The sequence below is a fragment of the Mustelus asterias genome, chromosome 8, assembly GCF_964213995.1.
Source record: "Mustelus asterias chromosome 8, sMusAst1.hap1.1, whole genome shotgun sequence".
Taxonomy (NCBI): domain Eukaryota; kingdom Metazoa; phylum Chordata; class Chondrichthyes; order Carcharhiniformes; family Triakidae; genus Mustelus; species Mustelus asterias.
The window spans coordinates 7,130,508-7,155,227 of record NC_135808.1 but is presented as its reverse complement, the minus strand read 5'-3'; the positions used below and the strand labels follow the sequence as shown (position 1 = coordinate 7,155,227).

General features: G+C 46.3%; 1 protein-coding gene and 1 long non-coding RNA gene across 2 annotated transcripts in view; both read left to right on the top strand.

Moving 5' to 3' along the window:
• LOC144497639 (uncharacterized) overlaps positions 1-8,633 on the top strand; it is a 36,346-nt gene extending 27,713 nt beyond the window's left edge. The window contains exons 5-7 of the mRNA XM_078219082.1: positions 5,599-5,698; positions 8,179-8,517; positions 8,629-8,633. Of these exons, the coding sequence (XP_078075208.1) occupies positions 5,599-5,698; positions 8,179-8,517; positions 8,629-8,633 (444 nt within the window). The remainder of the gene's footprint in view (positions 1-5,598; positions 5,699-8,178; positions 8,518-8,628) is intronic.
• A 5,866-nt stretch (positions 8,634-14,499) lies between these two features.
• LOC144497985 (uncharacterized) lies at positions 14,500-15,556 on the top strand. Its single transcript, XR_013498584.1, has 3 exons — positions 14,500-14,577; positions 15,395-15,413; positions 15,515-15,556. It is a non-coding gene; the product is annotated as an uncharacterized LOC144497985 (long non-coding RNA).
• The last annotated feature ends 9,164 nt before the right edge of the window (positions 15,557-24,720 follow it).

Below are 24,720 nucleotides of genomic sequence, written 5' to 3'. Positions count from 1 at the left end.
CGGCTACCACTGGGCATCAGTGGTAGAGGGAGTGAATGTTTGTGGATGGGCTGCCAATCAGGCAGGCTGCTTTGCTCCGGTTGGTGTCGAGCTTCTTGAGTGCTGTTGGAGTTGCACTCATCCAGACAAGCGGAACCAGTGATTAGGAACTTTGGTAGTGTGGAGAGACTGGAGAATGGGGATCATTCGAGTGAGCTGGAAAAGGTTAAGAGCAAATGCAATAAAGATGTTCAAAATCATACTGGGTTTGGCTGAGAGAGTAAGGAGAAATTCTCTTCAAAATTACAGATGGCAATCAAGCGGCAATCAGAGGACACATATTTCAGGTTAAGGGCAATAGAACCAGAAGCAACATGGAAAAATAACAGTGGCACAGTGGTTAGCACTGCTTCCTCACAGTGCCAGGAACCTGGGTTTGATTCCCGACTTGGGTCACAATCTGTGTGGAGTCTGCCCATTCTCCCTCCATCTGCATGGGTTTCCTCTGGGTGCTCTGATTTGGTCCCACTGTCCGAAAGACATGCTGGTTAGGTGTGTTGACCCTGCTCAATTCTCCCTCAGTGTACTGAGCAGATGCTGGATTGTGGTGACGAGGGGATTTTCACAGTAAGTGTTAATTAATGTAAGCCCACTTGTGACACTAATGTATTAACTTTAAGTTATTATGAGCTGGAGAGAGTAAACTAAAAGCTGATTTAATAGTTGGTATGGAATATACTTGTAATGGTTGTAGGAGCTGATTTACTGGTTACTTTTAACAGGGATTCAGATAAATGCTTGAAGGAAAATGCATGCAGGGCTAGTTGAATATTATTTAAGTGGAGAAAGACTACAGAAAACAGTAGCACAGAGTGATTTGGGGGTCCTCGTGCATCGACCACAAAAGACATGCAAGTTCAGCAGGTAAATGGGAAGGCAACTGGAATGTTGGACTTTATTTTAAAGGGAATGAAGTATAAAAACAGCGAAATCTTGCTAAAACTACATAAGGCACTGGTTAGACCACACCTGGAATACTGTAAACAGTTTTGTGCCCCTTTGCTACAGAATGATATATTGGTATTGGAGGCAATGCAATGAAATTTCACTCGGTTGATCCTGGGTATGGGTGAATTTTCTTCTGAGGAGAGGTTGAGTGCTCTTGTACTCAATGGACGTTAGAAGGACGAGAGATGATCTAGAAAGGACAAAGGCTGCAGATAAATGGAAGTACCACTACCGGTAATTTCTATCAAAACGGTTGATTGGCCATGCTAAATTGCCCCTTGTGTTAGGGGTTTAGCAGGGTAAATACATGAGGTTTGGGGATAGGGCTTGGGTGGGATTGTTGTCGGTGCAGACTCGATGGCTCAAATGGCCGCCTTCTGCACTGCAGGAATTCCATGATATATCTGTCCTTTTTATATATACATCCAATTTCCCTTTGCAATTGAATCTGCTTCCAACGCCCTCCCAGCTCATTAGCATTACAACACCAACAACATCCCTCTCCATGAAAAAACCCCAACCATCTCTACCCGCCTCCCTGGTTATTTTTTTTGCCAGTTATTTTAATCTGTCCCTTTTGTTTGCTGATCCTCCCACCCTCCTCCTCCCCAAACCCCACATGACCTGTGCAAACGCATCCTTCCAGTCTGCATTATCACTTTCAACAACTCTATGAATCTTAAATTCACTTTAACATAGCAACGGGGACATAGAGTTTAAAGTTTAAAGTTTATTTATTAGTCACAGGTAAGGCTTACATTAACACTGCAATGATGTTACTGTGAAATTCCTCTAGTCGCCGCACCACGGCGCCTGTTCGGGTCAATGCACCTAACCAGCATGTCTTTCAGACTGTGGGAGGAAACCCACGCAGACACGAGAAGAATGTGTAAACGCCACACAGACAGTGACCCAAGCCGGGAATTGAACCTGGGTCCCTGGTGCTGTGAGGCAGCAGTGCTAACCACTGTGCCAGCGAACTACCATGAACTGCCTCGAACCAGGAGGTTACGTTGTATTTTATGAGTGGTTTCGAAGCAAAGACAAATGAGGGAACGGGAGAATAAAGAATGGATAAGAGAGGCAGGGTGGAATGAAGAATGGTAGACCATTTAGGCAACAACAAAAAAACTGTTTCCTTCGCTTCGTGAGTGCACAGTTGAATCTTTACGTTTCTTTCTGTATGGCTTCCCTATTGAGTAGTTCAAATGTGAGCTGAAAGGTTTCACTTCTCTCTGGCAACTGCACACGACTGTTAAACATTGACGTGTTTCTTCTTGCTTCCATGGAGCGCCGAAAGTAGAACAAAACAGATGGTCTCTTAGCTACTTGATTTGAGATTTTCATTGGGTTTGGGTGGATGGATGAGCTGACAATGTTCCCTCAACCCTCCCCCTCCGACAGCATCCTCATCCCAGTAAAGTGTCAGCAGCCTTTGAGTCGGCAATCAATATATCTTCATAAGCTCTTGTCAACAGGTCAACCAGGGAAACAATGGGAACAAGTAGACCTTTAGCAATATTCCCAATAAAGCACAATCCTGGTTTACGCTTCTGCCTATACCACCATCGCTGTCCGTCTGTTTATTTATTTAATATTCATTTTCGGAATGTGGGCATCACTGACATTGGTTACGCATCCCTAATTGTCCTTGAACTGAGTGTAGATGGGGGCAGTGCAGTTGATGTAGTCCACATGGACTTCATTAAGTAAGAAGTCTCACAACACCAGGTTAAAGTCCAACAGGTTTACTTGGAATCACGAGCTTTTGAGCGCTGCGCCTTCATCAGATGAGTCCCATTTTCTCCGAAAGCTCGTGATTCCAAATGAACCTGTTGGACTTTAACCTGGTGTTGTGAGACTTCTTACTGTGCCCACCCCAGTCCAATGCCGGCATCTCCTCATCAGGACTTTGTCAAGGTTTTTAACGATCTACCCGCATGGGAGACTGATGAAGAAGGTAAGAGCCCATGGGATCCAGGGCAGTTTGGCAAATTGGTTACAAATTTGGCTGAATGGTAGGAGGCTGTGTGATGGTCAAAGGTTGTTTCTGTGACTGGAAGCCTGTGTCCAGTGGTGTACTGCGCAGTGGTGTCCAGTGGTGTATTGGCGCTGGGACCCTTGCTGTTTGTAGAGTATGTTAAGGATCTAGATGTGAATGTGGGGGGGGGTATGGTCAGAAAGTTTGCAAATGACACGAAAATTGGTGGTGTCGTAAATAGTGAGGAGAAAAACCTTGGATTGCAGGATGATATAGACGGTTCGGTCACTGGGCAGAACAATGATAAATGGAAGTTAACCCTGAAAAGTGTGAGGTAATGCATTTTGGGAGGACTAACGGGGCAAGGGAATATACAATGAACGGTAGGACACTAGGAAGTACAGAGGACCAGAGGGATCTTGGTGGTTAGAGGGGAGGGGCATGTCCATAGATCCCTGAAGGCAGCAGGACAGGTAGATAAGGTGGTTAAGAGACATATGGGATACTTGCCTTTATTAGTCCAGGCATTGAATATAAGAGCAGGGAGGTTATGATGGTGCTGTACAAAACCCTCATTAGGCCAAAGTTAAAGTACTGTGTGCAGTTCTGGTCACTACACTTAGGAAGGAAGTGATTGCACTCGAGAAGGTGCAGAGGAGATTCACCATGATGTTGCCTGGGCTGGAGCATTCCAGCTGTGAGGAGAGGCTGGATGATACAGACCAGTGCTGGAAAATGGGACTAAAATAGATAGAAACATAGAAACTCTACAGTGCAGAAGGAGGACATTCGGCCCATTCAGTCTGCACCAACAACAGGCCCTATCCCCACAACCTCACACATTTACCCCACTTAACTCTCTAACCCACACATCCCGGGATACTATGGGCAATTCATCATGGTCAATCAACCTAACCCGCACATCTTTGGAGTGTGGGAGGAAACCTGAACACCCGGAGGAAACCCACGCAAACATGGGGAGAACGTGCAAACTTCACACAGACAGTGAATCAAGCCGGGAATTGAACCCGGGTCCCTGGAGCTGTGAGGCAGCAGTGCTAACCATTGTGCTACCATGCCCAGCACCCAGATAGGTGCTTGATGGGTGGCGCAGACACGGTGGGTGGAGGAATCTCTATTATGCTCTATTACTCAGTGAATGGTTTGCAAGGCCATTTCCTAGGGCAGGTGAGATTCAACCATTTTGCTGTGTGTCTGGATTGGCACGTACACCAGATTCCCTTCTCCTAAAGTGAGTGAGACAGCTGTCATGGTGACCATTACTAAAACTTGCATTCATTTTTTTAACAGGTGTTTTCAAAATCGAATTTGCATTCTACCAGATGTGGTGGGATTGTGTTCCTAATAAATTCGCCTGGATCTTATTCGTCTGCACCTCTGGATTGACAGTCAAAGTGACATTATCAGTGCATCCATAGAACCCCAGGAGCACTGTCTCCGAATCGTTAAACTTCTCTTATTCCCTCATCTAATATTTAAAATCTTGCCACTAATTAGCATTGTTTACCAAGTTCCTAACCTAGGATGTCGGATATGCAAAAACAACTTAATTTTGTGCGTTTGTATGGCGGCACATTGGCACACTGGTTAGCACTACTGCCTCACAGCGCTAGAGACCTGGGTTCAATTCCTGGCTTGGGTCACTGTCTGTGTGGAGTTTGCACGTTCTCCGTGTCTGCATGGGTTTCCTCCGGGTGCTCCGGTTTCCTCCCACGGTCCGAAAGATGTGCGGGTTAGGTGGATTGGCCATGCTAAATTGCGTCAGGGGGATTAACAGGGTAAATACATGGGATTATGGGGATAGGGCCTGGGTAGGATTGTTGTTGGTGCAGACTCAATGGGCCGAATGGCCTCCTTCTGTACTGTAGGGTTCCTATATGTTATCAACATTCACCTCGCTTTGTGAATCTGTTAACGATGCACTTTTACTGTTCCATTGTACAACTTTTAAGGTTCATTTCCAGTACTTTAATGGTTCCCTTTTGATCTCCTCCCTTGGTTTTACCCAGCAGGGAACCACCCTGGTGCTAAATGGCCTGAGGGGGAGGGGGGAGGTTTGGGTGGCGTGGTTTGGAAGTCGAGTACCCATTCATTAACTGCGAGCTAGCTGTGTGCAATATTGCTTAGCCCGGTTCCACAGGTTGGGAGTTCCAGGTTTCATAGAATTCCTGCAGTGCAGAAGGAGGCCATTCGGCCCATCGAGTCTGCACCGACCACAATCCCACCCAGGCCCTATCCCCATAACCCCATATATTTACCCTCTCGCCCCACCCCGCCCTTCCCCGACACCATGGGCTAATTTACCATGGCCAATCAACCTAATCCGGTCTGTTTTCGCACCCGAGTCCCGACCCTTTGCAAAGTCTTATTGACAAACATACGATGAGTTTCGACCCACGGTGTGCATCTCCCTCAACATGTTCGGTGATACCTGTGCAATATTCAAGCCCAGTTATTTTTAAAACATCGAACCGCATCGCAGTTGGAAAAATTACTGAAGTTTTTTGGCATTGCATGATGTAAACTCACCACAGGTTATAGTCTCTTTACACGTCAGCTCCTGCGGTCCGAGCTTTTTTTGTCTTTAACATTGCTTCCCATCGCCGCAGGTCACATATGAGTTCCTGCTGTCTTCCAGAGCAAGGATCAAGATGCAAACCATTTGTACATGGACATTTCTGAATTTCATGGCAATTCTTCTCCATATCGGTGAGTCTCCCTGTTATCACACTGAATTCATTTAGAATTTTTAACAGGTACAAATTGTTTCCTTCTGCACAGATGAAACATAAATCTGTTGTGCTGAAACAACGATTTTGTTTAACAACGCCGCCTTACGCTTTTGCAAACTTGTTTCTTGATTTGATTTGATTTATTATTGTTAGATTTATTTGTATACAGTGAAAAGTATTGTTTCTTGCACGCTATACAGACAGCATACCGTTCACAGAGAAGGAAAGGAGAGGGTGCAGAATGTAGTGTTACAGTCATAGCTCGGGTGGAGAGAAAGATCAACTTAATGCAAGGTAGGTCCATTCAAAAGCCTGACAGCAGCAGGGAAGAAGCTATTCTTGAGTCGGTTGGTACGTGACCTCAGACTTTTGTATCGTTTTCCCGACAGAAGGAGATGGAAGAGAGTGTGTCCGGGGTGCGTGGGGTCTTTAATTATGCTGGCTGCTTTGCAGAGGCAGCGGGAAGTGTAGACAGAGTCAATGGATAGGAGGCTGGTTTGCGTGATGGACTGGGCTACATTCACGACCTTTTGTAGTTTCTTGCGTTCTTGGTCAGAGCAGGAGCCATACCAAGCTGTGATACAACCACAAAGAATGCTTTCTATGGTGCATCTGTAAAAGTTGGTGAGAATCAGGGCGGCACGGTAGCACAATGGTTAGCACTGCTGCTTCACAGCTCCAGGGACCTGGGTTCGATTCCCAGCTTGGGTCTCTGTCTGTGTGGAGTTTGCACGTTCTCCTCGTGTCTGCGTGGGTTTCCTCCGGGTGCTCCGGTTTCCTCCCACAGTCCAAAGATGTGCGGGTTAGGTTGATTGGCCATGCTAAAATTGCCCTGAGTGTCCTGGGATGCGTAGGTTAGAGGGATTAGTGGGTGGATATGGGGGCAGGGCCTGGGTGGGATTGTGGTCGGTGCAGACTCGATGGGCCGAATGGCCTCTTTCTGTGCTGTAGGGTTTCTAAGATTCTAAGAATCGTAGCTGGCATGCCAAATTTTCTTAGTCTGGTCTTAGTTGTTGAAGCTGCGCTCGTTTAGGCAAGGCATAGAATCATAGAAACCCTACAGCACATAAGGAGGCCATTTGGCCCATCGGGTCTGCACTGTCCACAATCCCACCTAAGCCCTATCCCCGTAATCCCACATATTTACCCTGCTAATCCCTCTAACCTATGCTTCCCGGGGAATTAAGTGGCAATTTAGCATAACCAATGCACCTAACCAGCACATCTTTGGACTGTGGGAGGAAACTGGAGCACCCGGATGAAACCCATGCAGACACAGAGAGAACATGCAAACTCCACACAGACAAACAGGGAATCAAACCCAGGTCCCTGGAGCTGTGAGGCAGCAGTGCTAACCACTGTGCTACCGTGCTGCCAGTGTCCCGTATTGCATCACGATGTACCGATACAGCGGGATAGGCTTGGGTGGAGAAATGGCAGATGGAATTTAATGCGGGCAAATGTGAGGTGATGAATTTGGGAAAGTCTAATGCAGGAAGGAAGTATACAGTAAATGGTTTGGGGGAATCAGTGGGTGGATTCAGAAAGATGTGACTCTTGGAATTCTCTATCCCAGGGAGCTGTGTCATTGAATATATCCAAGACACGGACAGTGGATTGTTGGGTTCAAGGGAATTCATTGACATGGGGATAATGCGGGAAGGTGGGATTGAGGGAAGAGTGGAGTAGGCTCAAGAGAGCAAATGGGGGTTTGGGCGTCATGGTGCCAAGTGGTTAGCACTGCTGCCTTGCAGAGCCAGGGACACAGGTTGGATTCCTGGCTTGAGTTACCATCTGTGCGGAGTCTGCGCATTCTCCCCATGTCTGTGTGGGTTTCCTCTGGGTGCTCCGGTTTCCTCCCACATTCCAAAAATGTGCAGATTAGGTGGATTGGACATGCTAAATTACCCCTTAGTGTCCAAAGATGTGTAGGTTAGATGGAGTAGACATGGGAAGTGTGTGGAGTTACGGCGATAGGATGGGAGAAGGACCTGGGTAAGATATTCTGTCAGAGAATTGGTGCAGACTCGGTGAGCCAAATTGCCTCTCTCACTGTAGGAATTCTATGATTCTTTGGGGGAGGCACGGTGGCACAGTGGTTAGCACTGCTGCCTCACAGCGCCAAGGTCCCGGTTCAATTCCCACCTCGGGTAACTGTGCTGAGTTTGCACGTTCTCCCCGTGTCTGCGTGGGTTTCCTCCGAGTGCTCTGGTTTCCTCCTTCAGTCCAAAGATGTGCGGGTTAGGTGGATTGGCCATACTAAGTTGCCTCTTAGTGTGGGGGGACTAGCTAGGGTAAATACGTAGAGTTACAGGGATAGGGTCTGGGTGGGATTGTTGTCGGTGCAGGCTCGATGGGCCAAATGGCCTCTTTCTGCACTGTAGGGGTTCTATGATTGTCTACCCCAGCTCCTGTTTCAGATGTCTCTATGGTTACATTGTTCCATTTGTACTCCAGACCATGGGCTGAGGGGTGATATCGAAGTGTTCCAGTCTCCGGATGCCATCAATGTCACCGAAGGTGACTCAGTGCAGCTAAACTGCACGTTTGAATTGAATCAGAAAGTCGGGCGAGTTTTATGGAGACGGGCCTCGGAAAACATGGAGCTTTCTGCTCGGAATATTTTCTACCAGAGCCGGATACAGAAGTCAGGGCCGAAGTTATTCGCCCAGAGCATGGCTTTCATTAGAATCAACAATGTGGCGAAAATGGACTCTGACTTTTACTACTGCGAGGTGGAAGTTCCAGGATTTGGAAGTGGAAACGGGACAGGAACCCAACTCATTGTGACGAACAGTAAGTCAAACATACCTGAGTTCGAGTCAGTTCCCACAGTTTGACATGTGTATGGCTTGTGCATGTAACATGCCCCTAGATTTCAATTCCCTTTTGTGGTATGTCTCCAAGCCTAAATCACTTGTAAAGTCTTTCTAGTTAGAAATGAATCAAACTGGAGTGATGTCTGAGCGATTGGTAATTAGTTTCTGGAAAGTGGCATGTAACTTCAAATCGATAGACAGTATCAATGCTCTTCTGAAATCTGGTCGCCTATATCTTAACTGGCACCCAGTTCATCCACTGTTGTCACTGGCTCCCCATCTTGTCAATTTTAACATTGTCTCTTTCACCTTCTTCCGTCGGGAAAAAAGATTCCAAAAGTCTGAAAACAGGCATCAACTGACTCAAGAACAGCTTCTTCTCTGCTGTCATCAGACTTTTCAGAGAAACCCTACAGTGCAGAAGGAGGCCATTCCGCCTATCAAGCCTGCACCGGCAGCAATCCCATCTAGACCCTATCCCCGTAACTCCACATATTTGCCCCACTAATCCCTCTAAGCGATGCATCCCAGGATACCAAGGGCAATTTCGCATGGCCAATGCACCTATCCCGCACATCTTTGTCCTGTGGGAGAAAATTGGAGCACCCGAAGGAAAACCATGAAGACACGGGAGGAACGTGCAAACTCCACACATGCAGTGACCCAAGCCGGGAATCGAACCCAGGTCCCTGGCGCTGTGAGGTAGCAGTGCTAACCACTGTGCCACACTTTTGAATGGTCATGCATTAACATGATCTTTCTCTACACCCTATCAGTAACTGCAATACTATATTCTGCACCCTCTCCTTTCCCTCTCCCCTATGTAGAATCATCGAATCATACAGTGCAGAACAGGCCCTTCGGCCCATCAAGTCTGCACGGACACATGAGAAACACCTGAACTCCCACCTGATCCCATCTGCCAGCACTTGGCCCGTAGCTCTGAATGTTAAATCATGCCAAGTGCTCATCCAGATACTTTTTAAAGGATGTGAGGCACCCCACCTCCTAGGCAGCGCATTCCAGACCATCACCACCCTCTGGGTGAAAAGGTTTATCTCACATCCTCCCTAAGCCTCCTGCCCCTCACCTTGAACTTACGTCCCCTCGTGACTGACCCTTCAAGTAAGGGGAACAGCTGCTCCTTCTCCACTCTGTCCATGTCCCTCATAATCATAGAATTATAGAATGCCTCCAGTGTATAAGGAGACCATTTGGCCCATCGAATATGCACCGACAATAACCCAGGTCCTATCTCCGTAACCCCTGCATTTACCCTGCTAATCCTCCTGACACTAAGGGGCAATTTAGCCTGACCAATCCACCTAACCCGCACCTTTGGACTGTGGGAGGAAACCAGAGCACCCAGGGGAAATCCATGCAGACACGAAGAGAAGGTGTAAACTCCACACAGACAGTCACGCGAGGCCGGAATTGAACCAGGTGCTGTGAGGCAGCAGTGCTAATCACTGTGCCACCATGGCACCCGTAATCTTGTACACCTCGATCAGGTCACCCCTCAGTCTTCCCTGCTCAATGAAAACAATCCAAACCTACCCAACCTCTCTTCATAACTTAAATGTTCCCTCCCAGGCAGCATCCTGGTGAGTGTCCTCTGCACCCACTCCAGTGCTATGAAAGGTATGTAAGGTATGTTTTGTCTGTATAGCTCGCAAACAACAATTTTTTTCATTGTACCCCAATACATTTGACAATAATCAATCAATCAATCAATTGCCATCCAATGTTCTGCATGGATTCGCCTCTCCCACTTTCCATCGCCCATAGAGCCCACTCCCCCCGCAACCCCAACCCCCACCCGCCTGCCCTGCCTCCCCGGGATCTCTTGGTTCCTCCAATTCTGGCCCCTTATGCAGTTCCCCACTTTTTTATCTCACCATTAGGGGGTGGGTCGTCAGTGGCCTGAATTGTAACTCTGGACACCCCTCTTTAAACTTCTCTGTCTCTCTCCAACTCTCCATCTCTCCCTTCCTTTCTGAACCCCCTCATACCCTCACTCCCTTTGACACAATTTTTGATCACCAGCCCTAATAACTCCTAAGGCATTGCATTAATTTTGATTGACAATGCTCCCTTTCCACATTGAAGGTAATATTTAAATACGGTTTGTTCTTGTTGTTGGTCGGAGGCTATATGTAATGAAATACCAGCTCACTGGAGAGCCTTGTCCTGCAGTTACCACCCTATCCCCCCACACTCCCACCCCCATGCCCATCCCAAGTGGCCGATAGAAAAGTTTATTTATTAGTCACAAGTAAGGCTTACATTAACATTGCAATAAAGTTACTGTGAAATTGAAGCATAGAAACATAGAAACTAGAAGCAGGAGTAGGCCATTCGACCCTTCAAGCCTGCTTACCATTCAGTTTGATCATGGCTGATCATCAAATTCAATATCCTGATCTCCCCTTCTCCCCATATTCCTTGATCCCTTTAGCCCCATTAGCTGAACCTAACTTTTTCTGGAAATCAGACATTTTGGCCTCAGCTACTTTCTATGGTAGTGAATTCCACACATTCACCACCCTCTGGATGAAGAAATTACTCCTCACCTCAGTTCTAAAAGGTTTACCCCTTATCCTCAAACTATGAACCCTAATTCTGGACTTCCCCCACTATCGAGAACATTCTTTCTGAATCTACCCTGTCTAACCCTGTTAGAATTTTATAAGTTCTATGAGATTCCCTCTCACTCGATATCCGCCATGAGTAAGACTTGCTACCTCACAGGCAGTTCATAGAAATCATAGAAACCCTACAGTGTAGAAAGAGGCCATTCGGCCCATCGAGTCTACACCGACCACAATCCCACCCAGGCCCTACCCCCATATCCCTACATATTTACCCGCTAATCCCTCTAACCTACCCATCTCAAGACACTAAGGGGCAATTTTAGCACGGCCAATCAACCTAACCCGCACATCTTTGGACTGTGGGAGGAAACCGGAGCACCCGGAGGAAACCCACGCAGACACGAGGAGAATGTGCAAACTCCACACAGACAGTGACCCAAGCCGGGAATCGAACCCAGGTCCCTGGAGCTGTGAAGCAGCAGTGCTAACCACTGTGCTACTGTGCCGCCCATTAACTTCATTGTGCCACAGTTGTAGATGATGGTTTTATGTGGGGCAAGGAGGTAGCCTCAGTAGAAGTGTGTACAACTTCATCTTTGGGGTTTAAAAATGCTGCAACTGAAGTTAAATCTATTTGGATGAGTTTGGGTTTTATTCCAATCCACATCTTTAACTCCGTGGCACAGTGGTTAAGACTGCTGCCTCACAGCGCCAGGAACCCAGGTTCAATTCCCATCTTGGGTAATTGTGTGTGTGGAGTCAGCGTGGGTTTCCTCCAGGTGCTCCAGTTTCCCCTCACAGTCCAAAAGACGTGCTGGTTAGGATGCATTGGCCATGCTGAATTCTCCCTCAGTGTACCCGAACAGGCACCGGAGTGTGGAAACTAGGGGATTTTCACAGTAACTTCATTGTGGTGTTAATGTAAGACTACTTGTGACACTAAGAAATAAACTTTAATCTTTTAAAGCTCCATTAGTTTAATGTCTATAATGGCCTTGGCCCCAGACCTGGTTTAATTGATTTAGTAACCTGGTCTAATGGCCTGGAGCTTCACTGGGATATTACTCCCCGGAATGGATTACATCTCCGTTAGGCTAAACTCTCCGGGGTGGTGTTCCAGATCACCGCGCCCAATGCAAATTTAGGAGTCTAATTGAGAAGGGAGGGAAAGTTTTACCCTACTCCTTCTTCCCCCCCCCCCCCCCCCCCCCCCCCCCCCCCCGCTGCTGTCTCCTCCCCCTCTTGCCCTTTATTGAATGTGTTTGTATTACTCACTTCTTTACTCACGGAAATCTATTCCTTCTGAGTTGATCCATTTCTGCCTGACCTCCTTCTTTGCCCCTAACTTACTTCCAACACATGCCAGTTGGAAATTAATTCATTTCCCCAAATGATGAAGTGCCTGTGATCAGATTGTTTTATTCTTTGATATGGTATAGGAACATAGGAATTGGTTGTCCCAGGTAGGACAATGCAATCAGCGCAGGCTTGGTGGGCCGAAGGGACTGTTCCTGTGCTGTACTGTTCATGGTTCTTTGTTCTCTTTAATTAGTAGCAGAAGTAGGCAAATTCAGCCCTTCAAGCCTGCGGCACAGTGGTTAGCACTGCTGCCTCACAGCGCCAGGTACCCAGTTCGATTCCCGGCTTGGTTCACAGTCTACACGTTGTCTGCGTGGGTTTCCTTTGGGTGCCCTGGTTTCCTCCCACATCCTGAAAGACTTGCTGGTTGGGTGCATTGGGTGAAAAGGTGCTGGACAGTGGCAACTGGGGGAATTTCACAGTAGCTTCATTGCAGTGTTAATGTAAGCCTACTTGTGAGTAATAAGTAAACTTTACTTTGTTCTGCCATTCAATCAGATCATGGTTGATCTCTCCATGGTCTGAAATCCACCTTCCTACCTGTTCCCCTTAGCCTTTTTTTATCAGAAATATATCTATCTCCATCTTGAAACCATTCAATGATATAGACTTCACCGCGTTATGGGGCAGCGAGTTCCACAAGTTCACCACCCTCTTTGAAAAGTAGTTCATCTTCATCTCAGTGTTAAATCTAATGCCTCTCAAACTATATCTGTGACCTCTTGTATGGGCACTGTTGGCAAAGTCCATCTCTAATTGCCCTTGAAATGCCCTCACCTCCAGTCGAGAAGCTAAACTTCCCCACCATCTTCTCATCCGTAGGGTGGCACGGTGGTTAGCACTGCTGCCTCACAGCACCAGGGTCCCGGATTTGATTCCTGGCTTGGGTCACTGTCTGTGTGGAGTTTGCACGTTCTCCCCGTGTCTGTGTGGGTTTTCTCCGGGTGCTTTGGTTTCCTCCCACAGTCCAAAAGACGTGCTGGTTAGGTGCATTGGCTATGCTAAATTCTCCCTTAGTGTACCCAAATAGGCGCCAGAGTGTGGCAACTAGGGGATTTTCACAGTAACTTCATTGCGGTGTTAATGTAAGCCTACTTGTGACACTAATAAATAAAACTTGAAAATTAAATAATCTTTATAAACTCCATTGCATTGACTGGATGTCACAGAAAACCTCAGTTGAATTATTTTGATTTGATTTGATTTGATTTATTATTGTCACTTGTATTAGTGTACAGTGAAAAGTATTGTTTCTTGCGCTATACAGACAAAGACAAAGCGAAGGAAAGGAGAGAGTGCAGGATGTAGTGTTACAGTCATAGTTAGGGTGTAAAGGAAGATCAACTTAACAGAGGTGTCCATTCAAAAGTCTGATGGCAGCAGGGACGAAGCTGTTCTTGAGTCGGTTGGTACGTGACCTCAGACTTTTGTATGTTTTCCCCAATGGAAGAAGGTGGAAGAGAGAATGTCCGGGGTGCGTGGGGACCTTGATTATGCTGGCTGCTTTACCGAGGCAGCGGGAAGTGTAGACCGAGTCAATGGATGGAAGGCTGGTTTGCGTGATGGACTGGGCTTCGTTCACGACCTTTTGTAGTTTCTTGAGGTCTTGGCAGAGCAGGAGCCATACCAAGTTGTGATACAACCAGAAAGAATGCCTTCTATGGTGCATCTGTAAAGGCTGATGAGAGTTGTAGCTGACATGCCAAATTTCCTTATTAATTAAGTTAATTAATTAATGAATTAAGTTAAACTTAACGAATTAAGTTGATTACTTGGGTCTGTTTAATGCACTGAGTTTACAACCCCAGCAATGTTTTTCAAGTGTCCTGTTGCCAATAATATCCAACTTGACTTTCAAGGAAACTCTCCCCCAATCTATTTTCTCTCAGGGTTTCAGATTGCTAATGGTTAAACTGTGAATGGTGAAATAAACCTCTGTTGTCTCACACCAGGGAAGGTAACTGATTGTCCCTCAGCATGCGTGGCAACCAAAGATCGACTACAACCGCTGATGCTGGGATTCCTAGGGTTATCCATTCTGATAATGGTGCTCCTACTCGCGCGGATATACCATCAACATAAAGGTAATTATAGCTTCAGCAGGGAGGTGGTGGCATTATGGTATTGTCACTGGACTAGTAATCCAGAGACCCAGAGTCATGCTCTGAGGACCTGGGTTCAAATCCCACCATGGCAGCTGGTGAAATCTGAATTCAATGAAAAATTCTGGAACTGAAAGGGGAGAGGTACAAAAGTGTCCAGAGGGGCCATTGTTTTTTACACAGAGGGTGATGAGCGTCTGGAACAAGCTGCCAGAGCTAGTAGTGGAGGCGGGTACAATTTTGTCTTTTAAAAAGTTAAACAGTTACATGGGTAGGATGGATATAGAGGGATATGGGCCCAACGCAGGCAATTGGGACTAGCTTCGGGGTTAAAAAAGGGGTGGCATGGACAAGTTGGGCCGAAGGGCCTGTTTGCATGCTGTAAACCTCTATGACTCTATGACCTCTAATTAAAAAAAAGTCAAAAGATGATCATGAAACTGTTGTAGATTGTAAAAACCCATCTGGTTCACTAATGTCCTTTAAGGAATAAAATCTACCAGCCTTAACTGGTCTGGCCTACATGTGACTCCAGATCCATATATGGTTGACTCAACTGGGGATGGGCAATAAATGTTGGCTCAACCACATCCCATGAATGGTTAAAAGAAAGCATTTCTGTTAATTGTTCGAACAATTAATGCCGGCCTGTAATTACATATCTGTGGCAAACTTGGCAATGGATACAGAAATTGCGCCTTTTATTCATACATGTAATTCTACAAACATTAATAGCTGTTATTTGCAAGGACACTAAAAAAATACACCTCTAATCTTAAACCCTTTCCTTTTACTTTAGTTATCTCAAGGCTTAAAAGGTATGTAACAGAATAATTCATTGTTATTCATGGATACATTGGCATTTACAATTTAGCAATGTGGAATCTGGCATTACATTTAACTTGTTCTTATCTTGCAGAGCACAGACGGTCACACTGGCCAGAAGGTCGGACTATGTATACGGTAATTCTTCATTGCACATTCCTTCATTTTAGACAATAGTGCAGTTCAAAGTCAAACATGGCGCCTTTTCAGGCTGATTTTCTTTTCCTGCCGCGATGCATAACGGCGATTAAGTGGCGCTTAAGTATCGATTCTAGAAAGAGTTGTCAGTAATTAAGGGACATTGGCCATGCAATCAATAACCAGGACCATGCATGGAGCGATCACCTCACCTTCAAGAAGAACCTCCATCCTGCTCGCTGTGTGCACAGCTTTTGATTTGTTTTATTAATATCACGTGAATTGGGATTTTTACTTAATATATAATAGGTCCATTCAAAAGTTAGCACTGCTGCCTCACAGCGCCAGGGACCCGGGTTCGATTCCCGACTTGGGTCACACACCTTCTCCCCGTGTCTGCGTGGGATTCCCTCCGGGTGCTCCAGTTTCCTCCCACAGTCTGAAAGACGTGCTAGTTAGATGCTAAATTCTCCCTCCGTGTACCCGAAAAGGCGCCAGAGTGTGGCGACTATGGGATTTTCACAGTAACTTCATGCAGTGTTAATGTAAGCCTACTTGTGACACTAATAAATAAACTTTAAACTGTAAGTCTGATGGCAGTAAGGAAGAAGCTATTCTTGAGTCAGTTGTTACATGATCTCAGACTCTTGTATCTTTTTCCTGACAGAAGAAGGTGGAAGAGAGTATGTCTGGGGTGATTATGCTGGCTGCTTTCCCGCATCATAAGTGGGAAGTGTAGACGGGGTTAATGGATGGGAGGCTGGTTTGAGTGATGGACTGGGCTACGTTCACAACTCTTTGAAGTTTCTTGTGGTCTTGGTCAGATCAGGAACCATTCCAAGCTGTGATATAATTGGAAAGGATGCTTTCTACGGTGCATCTGTAAAAATTGGTGAGAGTAATCGCAACTCTATGGAAACAAAATAAACTAGGGTCCATTTAGTACCAGTCACCTCTTGACTCAGAAGGTTGTGGGTTTATGTCCCTTTCCAGCTTATGAGCAGACAAAATCGAGGCTGACATTCCTTCAATGCTGAGCTGCCTTACAATGCTGTCTCGCAGGTGGGATGTCAAAAAGTCTGACTACTCAGCATTAAGAAAATCCCATGTGATGCCCTTAAAGGGACAGTCACCACAAATCACAACATTGGATGTAATGATTTGCATTGTCCTTAAAGGGACGACGTGGGACTGGAGCAACAGAGTACTTCTGCACAGTGTCCTGGTCAGTGGTTATCCCGCAATCAATATCAGATCTTTCTGATCTATCACGGTGCTGTTTTTGGGAACTTGCTGAATGCAAATTGGCTGCCATGTTTCACGGCTACACTTTAAGATGCTTTGAGAGGTTTGGAATTACATTATCACATAGAGAGTAATAGAAATTACGGCACGGTAGCACAGTGGTTAGCACTGCTGCTTCACAGCTCCAGGGACCTGGGTTCGATTCCCGGCTTGGGTCACTGTCTGTGTGGAGTTTGCACATTCTCCTCGTGTATGCGTGGGTTTCCTCCGGGTGCTCCGGTTTCCTCCCACAGTCCAAAGATGTGCGGGTTAGGTTGATTGGCCATGCTAAAAAATTGCCCCTTAGTGTCCTGGGATGCGTAGATTAGAGGGATTAGCGGGTAAAATATGTAGGGATATGGGGGTAGGGCCTGGGTGGGATTGTGGTTGGTGCAGACTTGATGGGCCAAATGGCCTCTTTCTGTACTGTCAGGTTTCTATGATTTCTAAATCTGGAACCCTCTCCCCCTCAATAAGCTACTGGGGCTTATTAAACATTCAAAACTAAGATTGAGAAACTTTCCATTGGCCAGGATATCATTGTGGAATCCCTGTGGATAGGTAAGCTTCAGATAAAGAACAGGCATGATCCAACAGAATGGTAGCCATGATGCGGCGATGCCGGCGTTGGACTGGGGTGGGCACAGGCAGAAGTCTCACAACACCAGGTTAAAGTCCAACACGTTTATTTGGAATCACGAGCTTTCGGAGCACTGCTCCTTCATCAGGTCACCTGATGAAGAAGCAACTGAATAGTGGAACAGGATCGAGGGGCTAAATAACCTCATCCTGTTACTATATTCCGGGTATCATTCCTGACTTTGAAAACTTACAGGTTGGTGATTCTTAATAGGTGCGTGGCCATTGTGAGAGCATTGCTGATGGGGAAATTCTAACTCTCCTGGTTACATGCTATATATGAATAATGCCTACTTGTATGAATATTGCAACCTGGCATGCACACCAAGCAGTGTACCAAGCCAATGTCAGTATGTCTACGACCAGAATGAAGGGAGGGTTTGAGGGAGAGAAAGTAGAAAGTAGGATCTGTTGATTGAGAGCAATTATACCATGTCTGCTTTATGTAACTGTGTAACATTGTATGTTCATATTACAGAGATAATTGACCTTCAGGTAAGATCATTTCTATTCTAATTTCAAATCACATTATACACATGAAAATTGCATATACTTCCCCAATCCAATTAGCTTCAAAATGGGTGTTATGTTTATAGTTATAATTGTAAGCATCGCTGACGAGGCCAGAATTTTTTCCCCACCCTAAATTGCCCTTGGGAATGTGGTGGTGAGCTTCCTTCTTGAAATAGTGCAGACCATCTTAGTCCATCCAGTGGACTGTTGCTGAGGGAATCATAGAATCCCTACAGTGCAGAAGGAGGCCATTCAGCCCATCAAGCCTGCACTAACAACAATCCCACCCAGGCCCTATCCCTGTAACTCCATGCATTTGCCCTGCTGGTCCCCCTGACTTGGCATGGCCAATCAACCTAAGCTGCACATCTTTGGACTCTGGGAGAAAACCCACGCAGACACGGGGAGAACATGCAAACTCCACACAGACAGCGAGTCGAGGTCAGAATTGAACTTGGGTCCCTGACGCTGTGAGGCGGCAGTGCGAACCATTGTGTCATCGTGCAGGGAGTTCCATGATATTGACTCAGTGGCAGTGTAAGAATGGCAATATCATACCAATTTAGGTTGCTGTGTGGCTTGCAGGGGAACTTGCGGGTGGTGGTGCCCCCATGCATTTGCTGCCTTTGATCTTCTAGGTGATAGAAATCATAAGTTTGGAATTGCTGTTGAAGGAGCCTTGGTGAGTTGCTGCAGTGCATCTTGTAGATGGCACACACAGCTGCCACTGCGCGTTGGTGGAGGGATTGAATGTTGAAGATTGGGGGATGGGGTGCCGATCAGGTTGACTGCTTTGTCCTGGATGGTGTCGAGCTTCTTGAGTGTTGTTGGAGCTGCACCCATCCAGGTAAGTGGAGAGTATTCCATCACACTCCTGACTTGTGCCTTGTAGACAGGCTCTGTGAAGTCAGGTGAGTTATGTGCTGCAGATTTCCCAGCCTCTGGCTTGCTCTCATAGCCATTATGTTTATATGGGTGGCACAGTGGTTAGCACTACTGCCTCACAGCGCCAAACACCCAGGTTCAATTCCGGTCTCGGGTCACTGTCTGTGTGTGTTTGCACGTTCTCTCTGTGTCTGCGTGGGTTCCCTCCGGGAGTTCCTGTTTCCTCCCACAGTCCAAAGATGTGCGGGTAAGGTTGATTGGCCATGCTAAATTGACCCTAGTGTCAGGGGGATTAGCAGGGTGAATGTGTGGGGTTGTGGGAGTGGGGCCTGGGTGGGTTGTGCTCGGTGCAGACTCGATGAGCCGAATGGCCTCCTTATGCACTGTAGTGATTCTATATGGCTGCTCTTTTAAACTTTTTGATTAAGGATAACCTCCTGTCCCCCTAGGATGTTGATAGTGAGGAACTCAATGTTGGCAGTGTTGTTGAATATCAAGGGGTGATAGTTATATTATTTCTTGTGGGGGATGATCACTGCCTGGCACTTGTGTGGCGTAAATGTTATTTGCCATTAGGTAGTCCTCGGCTGAATGTTGTCCAGGTCTTGCTGCGTGTGACACCGAATGCTTGAGTAACTGAGGATTTTTAAATGGGACTGAACACCGTACAATCATCAGTGAACATCCCCACTGATGGAGGGATGCTCATTGATAGGGGGCTGAAGATGGTTGGGCTGAGGGTATGACCACGAGGGATGCATGTGACGATGCCCTGAGTTAATTGGTCAACAACCACAAAAATATTCCTTTGTGCTCGACATGTCTCCAACCAGTGAAGTATTTCCCCTGTTTGAAATTTTTAGATGACGTGTAGATGGGAAACATCGTCATGGTCTTAAACTTCGAACGGACATGGACATGTCGGTAGATTGGGCAGAGAAGTGGCAGATGAAGTTCAATGCAGCGAAGTGTGAGATGATTCAGAAGAGTGTGGAGAGACAGTGTAAAATAATGAGAGAAATTCTAAAGAAGGTGCTGGACCAAAGGGACCTCGGTGTCTATGTACATAAGTCATTGAAGGTGCCAGGACATTTTGAGAGTGCAGTTAATAAAGCATGTGGCATCCTAGGTTTGATTAATGGGGGCACTGAGTACAAGAGTAAGCCATATCGTACTTGTACAATAACTAGTCAAGCCTCATCTGGAGAACTGCATCCAGTTCTGGGCGCCATACTTGAGGAAGGATGTGAAGGAATTGGGGAGAGTACAGAGGAGATTCACAAGAATGATTCCAGCAAAAAGGAACTACAGCTGTGATGATAATTTGAAGAGGTTGGGATGGTTTTCCTGGAAAAACCAAGGCTGAGAGGAGACTTGATCGAGGTATTCAAGATCCTGAGAGATATGGAGAGGGTAATTAGTGAGAAAATGTTCCCACTCAAAGTTACATCATGAACTAGATTCAAAGCAAGGGGTGAGATGGGTGGTAGAGATGCGAGATGTGCATTCTTCACTCAGTTGGGGTCTGGAACAAACTTCCTGAGAGGAGGGTGGAGACAGGTTCAATTGGAACCTTTTTGGAAAGGAATTGGATTGCTATCGGAAAAGAAAGAATGTGCACGCTTACGGGGATAAGGCAGGGGAGTGGGACTGGGTAGAATGTTCTTTCCGAGAGCCGGTACAGACATGTTGGGCCGAATGGCCTCCTTCTGCATTGTAAAGAGTGATGCTGATTCCCATTGGCTTCAGCTTTGCCAGGGCTCTTTGAGTTACTGGGGTTGTTTGACGAAACTGACGAGCTCACTTGGCCATTTCAGAGGGCATTAGAGAGTTAACCATCGTGCTGTGGCTCTGGTCACGTGGAGGCCAGAATGAGTAAGGATGGAAGATTTCCTTCCCTAAAATACATTAGAAATTGTAAGTGAGTTTTGAGCACAGTACTGTGCCTCTGGAGTCCAGATCGATTAATTTAATAAAAATTTCCCACCTTGTTGATGGGATTTGAACTCATGTCTCTGGAGCATTAGTCTGGTCCCCTGGATTACTGGTGCTGCAGTGTTATCCCTGTGCCACCATTGCCATAGACTGGGTTCAACTGGCCATTTCCTGTTCAAGCTCCATTCTGGGGTCAAGCCCCCCCCATTCTAATGTTACACTGCAATCCATACAAAGTCAGCAGAAGCCATTCCGTCTCTTCCACAGCCCAGCAATGACCAAATTCACGGTTAGCATGGTGCAGTTTGTGGGTGGGATCACGCTGTGCAAAACCTGGCTGCCACGTGTCCGAAATGATGACACTTCAAAAGTGCACCGATGGCTGGGAAAGGCTTTTGGGATGCACAGAGTACATGATACCAACCTAAGTTATTTCCTTAAATAAGCGAATTATAAGTTCCAAATAAGTCACTTCCTGTTGATTTTTTGTGGTTGCATCTTTTTTCTTCGCTCCTAGGAAACATCTTCTGGCAGCAGACAGGGGACAACTGTGCCACACAACTATAATGCTCCTGTCCCTGAGTACAGCACCGTAGATGCACCGAGCGCCATGAAAGGACCCTACCCTTCAAACCAGTGTCTCACCTTTACCCAATCTACATTCCAGTAGCTGTGGGAAAGACATGTACTGCAGGACCCTTGAGGGAGGAATAACAAGGGTTAACCCATGAGTCATTTGCATTTAAGCAGTACTCCTGAATGATACAATATTAATGGAATCTAGATCAGAAACTATTGTTAGCATTATGCATAATAAACATGAAATTCTTACAGTGCAGCTGTGGCTACATTTCAGAGTACTCAACTGGCTGCCACTCACATTTATTCAAGCTCTACAAGAATGCAAGCTGTTCATTTTCCTGCTAATGTCATTAGCATTTGTGATACTGTTTTTGGGTCGGACAGAGAGAGGATATGTCCCCTTTTCTTTGTGCTTTTCCACTTGTCTTTCGGCCCATGTCCAATCCTTGTTGCCCCCTGTGATGCCGTGCCCTTATCTTGTGGCTTGTTATCTTCTTGCCTCCTGGGCCTTTTTCTGTATCTTATATATTATTACTACTCCTGTTAGTTTTTTCTTGTGGGGGTTGGTGAATGGGGTAGTACCCTCAAATGGCGAAAGAAAAAGGGGTGAGTGTGGGCGGAGTGGGGGGAGAGGATAACAGGGTGATGGTCTCCTTCTGCCATATTTTAGGTGGTTGGGGGGAGGTGGTTGTTGAGGATTGATTTGATTTATTATTGTATTAACACAGTGTAAAGTATTATTCCTTGCGTGCTATACAGACACCGTTCATAGAGAAGGAAACGAGAGAGTGAAAAATGTAGTGTTACAGTTATAGCTAGGATGTAGAGAAAGATCAACTTAATGCAAGATAAATCCATTCAAAAGTCTGACAGCAGCAGGGAAGAAGCTGTTCTTGAGTCGATTGGTACATGACCTCAGACTTTTGTACCTTTTTCCCGACAGAAGAAGGTGGAAGAGAGAATGTCCGGGGTGCGTGGGGTCCTTAATTATGCTGGCTGCTTTGCCGAGGCAGTGGGAAGTGTGGACAGAGTCAATGGATGGGAGGCTGGTTTGCGTGATGAATTGGGCTACATTCACGACCTTTTGTAGTTCCTTGTGGTCTTGGGCAGAGCAGGAGCCATACCAAGCTGTGATACAACCAGGAAGAATGCTTTCTATGGTACATCTGTAAAAGTTGGTGAGAGTCGTAGCAGACATGTCAAATTTTCTTAGTCTTCTGAGAAAGTAGAGGTGTTGGTCGGCTTTCTTAACTATAGTGTCGGCATAGAGGGACCAGGACAGGTTGTTGGTGATCTGGACACCTAAAACCTTGAAGCTCTCGATCCTTTCTACTTCATATGTGTTAGGGGGAGCGGGCTGTTAAGTTGGGGGTTTCTGTGTTTCCAGGGGCTGGGGTGGATATCAAGGTGATGCGTGTGTTGAAGAGACTTTTTGGGGGTTTCGTGACTGTGGAGGTTTTGTATCTGTTGCTGAGTCAGACTCTGGTTTTGTCGGGGGTGGAGGGGGATGGTAGATGGCTACTGGGGGGGGGTGGGGGGAGGTCAGACGGCGGGGGGGAAAAATGTCCTGGGGGTTTTCTGATAGGGATTGTTGGTGGGTAGGTTGTTGGTTGAAGGGTGGGTTGTTGTCGTTAAGGTTTAACTCGATGCCTAACCCTCTTGCTTTGAAATTATGAAGGTTGGGAGTTCGAACCTCAGTTCAAAGATTGAGACAAAATCAGAAAGTGCTGGAAAATCTCAGCGGGTCTGACAGCATCTGTGGAGAGAGAATTGAGCTAACGTTTCGAGTCTGGGTGACCCTTCGTCAGAGCTTTTGTTTCAGATTCCAGCATCCACAGTATTTTGCTTTTGTCGAAGTTTGGAATGTGGGCGAACCCAGTCTTGAGGGAGCGCTGCACTGTCATAGATGCTGCTGTCTGAAGGAAACATTAAACCGAGACTCAGTCTGACCCCTCAAGATGGGTGCAAAACACACACACCCCCTAGCCACTATTACACTGATTCTCTCAGATTGCAGCTCCACATTCATCCCTCAATTTACATTGCTGTCCCTCGGGCATGATTCAGCACAAATTAGCCAGAATGTTTCTCAGCCTTTGGCTAAGATCAAGAGTAGTTTTGCTATCCTGCACTTGATAGAAGTCAATGAGGTTACACAAAGGCTTCATTTGAAGCAATTTTTTAAAACGGCATCTAGCCCTTTTGGCTAAGATGCAAATGAGACCAAGCCTTGGAGGAGGTGTAATGCCTGCTCTGATCAGCTTGGATTATGAGCAATTTTGGGCCCCACACCTCAGGAAGGACATACTGGCACTGGAGCGGGTCCAGCGGAGATTCACACGGATGATCCCAGGAATGGTAGGCCTGACATACGATGAACGTCTGAAGATCGTGGTATTATATTCATTGGAGTTTAGGAGGTTGAGGGGAGATCTGATAGAAACTTACAAGATAATGAACGGCTTAGATAGGATGGACGTAGGGAAGTTGTTTCCATTAACAGGGGAGACTAGGACGCGGGGGCACAGCCTTAGAATAAAAGGGAGTCACTTTAGAACAGAGATGAGGAGAAATTTCTTCAGCCAGAGAGTGGTGGGTCTGTGGAATTCATTGCCACAGAGGGCTGTGGAGGCCGAGACGTTGAGCGTCTTCAAGACAGAAATTGATAAATTCTTGATTTCTCGAGGAATTAAGGGCTATGGGGAGAGAGCGGGTAAATGGAGTTGAAATCAACCATGATTGAATGGTGGAGTGGACTCGATGGGCCGAATGGCCTTACTTCCGCTCCTATGTCTTATGGTCTTATGGTCTTATGATCGAACCCAAGACAGGAAGAGGGCAGCCAGTCTTGTCAGCTTGTATCTGTAATGTCTCGCTGGTCTAGACTTTGATTAGACATAATTTTTTTTTAAATAGCCAGAACGTTTCCTCAGATTACAAGAATCTCTTCAAAATTCAGCGGTGGTGGAAGGCACTAAAAAAAACATGCAAATATTTATTTATTTTAAATCCGACTTGATTTGCTGCATTTTGCCACAGATTATGATCTGCCTACGGTGTAGAGTTGCATTGTCCAAAGATGTGCAGGTTAGGTGGATTGGCTATGCTAAATTGCTCTCTGGTATCCCAAGATGTGTAAATGAGGGGGATTAACCATGATAAAGTTGTAAGGTTCCAGGGATAGAGAGGGGGAGTAGGGAAGACGGCCTGGGTGAGATACTCTGTCAGAGAGTCAGTGCACACTCTATAGACCGAATGTCCTCTTCTGCTCGGATTTGATTTGATTTATTCTTGTCACATGTATTGGTATACAGTGAAAAGTAT